This window comes from Leuciscus leuciscus (assembly GCF_965113295.1).
Source record: "Leuciscus leuciscus genome assembly, chromosome: 6".
NCBI lineage: Eukaryota > Metazoa > Chordata > Actinopteri > Cypriniformes > Leuciscidae > Leuciscus > Leuciscus leuciscus.
Genome location: NC_138730.1, coordinates 22,298,648 through 22,304,739, shown reverse-complemented (window position 1 = coordinate 22,304,739; position 6,092 = coordinate 22,298,648). Strand labels below are relative to the sequence as shown.

The window sequence follows — 6,092 nt, the reverse complement described above, 5'->3', positions numbered from 1 at the left end:
TAAACACCACAACATTAAAAACTTGATTTTCAGGGGGGGACTAGAGTTGCAGATGCTAAATCAAATTCCTCTTGAATGTTCAAGGACCAGCTTTGACCGTTCCAATATGCTAGATCGAACATGTTATCATGTATAGCGGCCCATAGAAATATGGAATAAAAAAGACTGTCAAAAACAAAGCAAATGTCATGTATGTATCTGTTTTGAGCGTACAACTACGCACATATGGTAGCCTATTGATTTGTGCACTTGTAGTTTGTTTTTTGTTTTTGTTTTTTTAGAGAGTCTGTTTTGATCGCACATTTTTAAGCAGTACGCACGTGTAGTTTTGATTTTTGCCAGTCTTTTTTATTCCATATAGAAACAGCCGCTGATGAGAATTCTATGTACATACTTCTATGGTCGCGAAACGAGTTGGTGACGTCAAGCAGTAGTGGCCTATCAGCGCTATGTTACCATGGCAACCACGTGAGCACTGCGACCATGCGGAAATGAAGCTGTGTGATGAACGAAGGACAATAACATCTGTCCTACCATTTTTAATTTAAAATGGGGATTACAAAGTTAGCGCATTTAATTCATTTTGACGCTCCAGCGTCTATGCGCAACAAAGAGATCGGTGATTATTCGGGTAAGATCAATGCATTACAGTTAAAATGTAACAGAAAAGCTTATTGGGGAAACCGTAGTAAAAAAAATAATAGGCTATACAATAATGTAATGTCATGTATAAAGAAGAGAAAACCGTAAGAAAAGCAGTTGACAGGCCGAAAAATGTGTCTCGAATGTACACTTCAGAGTTAACGTTAGTTGTCATCTACTCAAAAATCTTTTTGTTCTGTTATGTTTGCCTAAAATCTGTAACAACTGTCATGTCTCTGTGATCCAGGGAAGATTATCGCACTAGATACATCTATTGTGGTGAATCAGTTTCGCACAGCTCTCCCCAGCCATCTGAAGCTAAGGTTTGAATAAAAATGAATTGATGAAAAATGAATTGTCTGTTCTCTTTTGTAAATCTTGTGATCTTCTATCATATATGTGTTGTGTGTGTGTGTGTGTGTGTGTGTGTGTGTGTGTGTGTGTGTGTGTGTGTGTGTGTGTGTGTGTGTGTGTGTGTGTGTGTGTGTGTGTGTTTATCTTACAAATATGAACATCTGATGTTGCAGCCCTCTCACAGGCTTGTTTTACCGCACTCTTACTTTCCTGGAGCATGACATCAAGCCTGTCTTTGTACTTGATGGCAGACCGCCCAGTCAAAAGAGAGCCGTGGTGAGAAGATGCGTTCTAATACAATTATTTAATAATTACATACATATAATAATTATATAATGCAGTTACAGTGTTTAATAATATGCCATATATTTTAATTTCTCTAGCTGGAGAAAAGAGCTCAAATCACTGGCTATAACAGCTCGCAGAGCCCCAACACAGGTGTGTGGCGATGTAAACATTACGGTTTAAAAGTTCGGGGTCAATAAGTCTCTTTTGAAAGAATGGTCACCGAGGCTGCGTTTATTTGATCCAAAATACAATAAAAGCAGTAATATTGTGAAATATGATTAGAATTTAAAATAACTTTTTTATAAATTATTATTTTTTATTTCATTCCTGTGATGTCAAAGCTGAATTTTCAGCATCATTACACCAGTCTTCAGTGTCACATGCTCCTTCAGAAGTCATTCTAATATGATGATTTGGTTCCTTAAGAAACATTTCTTATTATTATTATAAATGTTGAAAACAGTTGTGCTGCTAAATGTTTTTGTGGAAACTTATACATTTTTTCAGGATTTTCTGATGAACAGGAAGCTCAAAATAACAGCATTTATTTGAAATAGAAAACATTCTTAATATATCTTAAAGTCTTATAAATATATATTGTATAGTTTCATGTTGTTTCTACTCATCACTATTCCCAATTTGCTGGTAACTATGATATTTATGCACATTGTTTTGCACTTTTTTAGGGTCCAACTTTAAACAAGAGTGCCTACGTCTCCTAAAGCTCATGGGTGTGCCGTGTATCCAGGTATTTTCTTTTTTTCTTTTGTTTCCTATTTAATTTAGTTAGCGTTATACAAATAACTACTCAATCATATGAATTTGAGGGGTTCCTGTTTGACTTCTTGTGACATGACTTTGAATGTCAGGCTCCAGGTGAAGCAGAGGCACTGTGTGCCCACCTGGTCAAAAGTGGCACAGTTAATTCTGTAGCCTCAGAGGACATGGACACACTGGCATTTGGAGGGACTGTTCTTCTCCGACAGCTCAATGCAAAGAAAGACAGGTGAGATTAAAGTCAAATTAATTCCCCACTCTGATTATAGATTTTGGAGAACATTCAATGTTACATTGTACAATAAGGCATTTCAACACTTCTGTAGAAAGACATACAGCAATAGCTATCATGGTTTTGTCCTTAAATCATTTCTCTCACAGTGAGGTGACAGAGTACTCCTTACCAAAGCTATTGAATGCTCTACAGCTGACATATGAACAGGTAAAACATTCAGAATTTCTGATCATTGATTGATTTACCTTTCTTTTTTTCTTTTATGGTAAGGCATTTGTAGAAAATATCCAAAAGAACAGGACTTTTTACACCATAAGTGTGTTTGTTTGATTTATCTTTCTGTGTCTCTTTCCTAGTTTGTTGACCTGTGTATCTTGCTGGGCTGTGACTATTGTGATAAGATTGGAGGTCTTGGGCCGAGTCGGGCATTGAAGCTTATTAAACAACATCATACAATAGAGGGTGTGATGGAACATGTCAACAGAAAGGTACTTGTTTGGAAAAAAAAATCGTATTAACCAAATAAATCAAGCCCTGCTAAAGTCGACATGAAATGGAAATTGGGATCGTCTTTTCTTCCCTGTTATCATAGGCGGAGGGTAAACCAACTAGATGCGCTTCCTCCTCAAAAACACATTTAAATAGAAAGTCATGAAATAGTTTCAAATTCTGTCATTAAATACTCGCTCTCAAACCCGTAAGACCTTCATTCATCTTCAGAACACAAATGAAGATATTGATGAAATCCGAGAGCTTTCTGACCCCTTATAGACTGCAATGTTATTCCAACTTTCAAGGCCCAGAAAGGTAATAAAGACATCGTTAAAATAGTCCACGTGACTACAGAGGTTCAACCTGAATGTTATGAAGCGACAGAAAACCTTTACATTCGCAAACCACTATAATTTAAACAGAAAAGCAAACATACTGTAATGTGTGATTTGACATATCAACACGCAAAGAGCATCTCTAAAAAGCTGTCACTCATCTCAATTCATCTCATAAGGTTCCGCTATAATCAATGAAGCTAACTGCACAATCAATCTCTTATTTATTAGCCTACATAATGTCTACACTTTGTTTGTTAAAAGTTAAAGCTTCAATAGGTGATTAGCTACAGACAATTTTTTTGTTATGGTGGTTGAAAGTCTCCTCATATCCTGATAGCAATCACTATGTTAAGCGGTCTAAATGTTTTTATATATAATCTGTGGAAGGCGTAGGACCATCAAATGTTCGTTCAATCATTGCATTCGATCGAAAAGAAATGATACCATGTGTTCCCTGTCATTCAACGTGTGTTGGATTTGCGAGCGTGCATTACATAAACTCTGGCGTTTTGAGCAGTGAGTGGATTCTAACTGCGTTCAAGAAATCAACAGATACAGTCATGTTAAAAAAAGGACACCCTTTTGAATTCTATAGTTTAACCTTTGACCTTCTGAAGAGTACAAACACCAAATTCTGTTTCGCCAATATGCTATTATTATTTCTATGGAGAAAACTGATCCTAGTGGTTTGAGCGTGGCCAGCCTTACACATGCTCCTCTTATGCCTATTATAATGTATATCTGAGTGAAATGGCTTCTTGAACAAGAAGAAGTGTAGGAGAGGGATTTTGTCCATCTGGAAATTATTGGATCATTGTCGTCAGTATTATTGTGCTCATGTCATTAATGAAGAGATGTAAGTGCAAGGGGGTAGGGAAATAAATGTTTTCGAGTAAAGACTGAGTTTAAAAACTGCATTCATAAATCATCTATAATATACACTGCACCTTTCCTTAAAAAATAAGAATTGTCCATTATGATTCCATGGTGACTTTAAAGCTGATCCCACTAGAAGGCAGCGTTCTGATCATTTTGTCATGACTTATTCCCCCTAATTTGCTTTCTACAATATGATTTTCAATTATCTGTGGAAAACAAAAAATGTAAAGCAGAATGTTCAGGCTGCTGTTTTTCGTAAACCAAAAATAAAGGCGACTTTGGCTGTCAATTCTTACAGACACACCCTATCCCTCCAAACTGGCAGTACAAGGACGCCCGGAAGCTGTTTTTTGAAACGCCACAAATTGACGACCCTGTTCTGGCCTGGAGTGAGCCTGATGAAGAGGGTTTGGTGCAGTTCCTGTGCAAGGAGAAGCCTTTGAAGTATGTCTCTATGTTCTGATGTTTAATAGTATCTGAGATTTGGGTATGTGACCCTATTCACTCTTTTAAGGGAGGAAAGGGTGCGGGGACGCATGAGGAAGTTTCGCGAGTCTCTCTCTAAGAGAAGGAAGCAGAGGGAGGTGGATGAGAAAATGGGCCTAACTAGACAGTCACGACTTGAAGATTATTTCCCTGCAACACGAAAGAGAAAGGTTAGATATCAGTTTAGAAGTATTGTAAATCGATTGATTGCTTGAACATTGTAACAAACAGTCTTGACTTCTTTATCTAGGCTGAATCTGCAGCTGTGGGAGGATCCAGTGGGAGAAAACAATCAAAAATGTAATAAGACGGACCATTTTCAATCTTGGATCTTAAAGCATTGATCAAACCATCATGTGGACAGAAGAGTTAAAAGTATAAAGGCATCGATCTGTTTTAGATATTTTTGTATTTTATTATGTTCAAATGGCAAAATAATGTAAAACAAGTGCCAAGATTTTAAAGTTTTTAAATAATGCTTGTAACTTTTATGTTTGGGAGCCTGTATTAAATTACAGTAAACCTAATTTTATTTCTAAATGTATACTGTGCTTTATGATATATTATTATACGATGCTAGTGTAGCTTGTGTTTAATGTGGTTAAATATCTTTTTGCCTATAGATACATATAGTAATGTGTGTGTGTGTGTGTGTGTGTGTGTGTGTGTGTGTGTGTGTGTGTGTGTGTGTGTGTGTGTGTGTGTGTGTGTGTGTGTGTGTGTGTCCTGGTAAATCCATTATGGGGACAAAATGTCCCCACAAAGATTGCAATATTTTTTGGGTCCCCATGAGGGAAAACAAAAAATGAAAAAGTTTTCTGTGAAGGGTAGGTTTATGGGTAGAGATAGTTTGTACAGTATAAAAATCAGTGTGTGTGTGTATGTGAGAGAGAGAGAGTGTGTGTGTGTTTGTGCTTTGTAGTTGTATATGATCCATCTAAAAACTACAAAGTACCAAGCTAATATCATGTTTTTTGGACATGGTAACTTGGTAATGTCATGTTTTTTTTTTTAGCTTTGCAATACCATGGTAATCTTTAAAGTACCTAGGGATACCATATTCTGTACATACCATGATGTATGAATATGGGAATCATTCAGTGCCATAATACATAAGAAAGCACCATGATATTACAAGTGCACAAAGTTTTTGGTCAGGATACCATAGTTACACAATAACATGGTTTTCTGTTCCTATGACGTTTCATTGTGTGTTATTTAACCCTCTGGTGGTCTTTTAATTTTATTTATTTTTTCCCTTCGTCGGAATGGTACTTTGTATATGAACGGAAAAAAAAGAAAAAAAAACCTGAATAAATGATCTTAAATACTGTAGGCTGAAAATACAAAATAGTTGTCTAATATTAAAGTAAAAAATATGAACAAATATTAACACAAAGTATAGAACATATTTTCTTCGTTCTCTAAGAAACACATGTCTGACCCCTTAGCGAGTGCCATGATGTAAATACCGTGGAACATGAATGTGGACATCAGGGTGTAAGGCTCTCGTTCACAATTAAATATTCATACACTCATTTAACATTTAACACTCACTCGTTTTTGACCATGTTCCATACAGTAGAGGCGTTTCTCTCCAG

The 6,092-nt window shown here is 36.4% G+C and overlaps 1 protein-coding gene across 2 annotated transcripts; it reads left to right on the top strand.

Moving 5' to 3' along the window:
- The first annotated feature begins 474 nt into the window (after nt 1-474).
- LOC309500771 (putative flap endonuclease 1 homolog) lies at nt 475-5,031 on the top strand. 2 transcript variants are annotated; one of them, XM_082172483.1, is made up of 11 exons: nt 475-631; nt 890-965; nt 1,170-1,272; nt 1,380-1,434; nt 1,971-2,032; nt 2,154-2,290; nt 2,443-2,503; nt 2,653-2,784; nt 4,304-4,449; nt 4,520-4,661; nt 4,742-5,031. In XM_082172483.1, exons 1-11 carry the CDS (start codon nt 550-552, stop codon nt 4,793-4,795), a joined length of 1,050 nt encoding a protein of 349 aa, XP_082028609.1. In that variant the 5' UTR covers nt 475-549; the 3' UTR covers nt 4,796-5,031. The 2 variants fall into 2 exon arrangements, with proteins under 2 accessions (XP_082028609.1, XP_082028610.1); XM_082172484.1 differs by lacking the exon at nt 2,653-2,784.
- The last annotated feature ends 1,061 nt before the right edge of the window (nt 5,032-6,092 follow it).

Excerpts from the sequence above, each read along its gene's own strand:
- LOC309500771 (XM_082172483.1), top strand. The coding sequence starts at position 550 with ATGGGGATTACAAAGTTAGCGCATTTAATTCATTTTGACGCTCCAGCG. Across the intron at positions 2,785-4,303 it reads TGGAACATGTCAACAGAAAG|ACACACCCTATCCCTCCAAA; the intron begins GTACTTGTTTGG and ends CAATTCTTACAG. Across the intron at positions 4,662-4,741 it reads CTGCAACACGAAAGAGAAAG|GCTGAATCTGCAGCTGTGGG; the intron begins GTTAGATATCAG and ends TTCTTTATCTAG.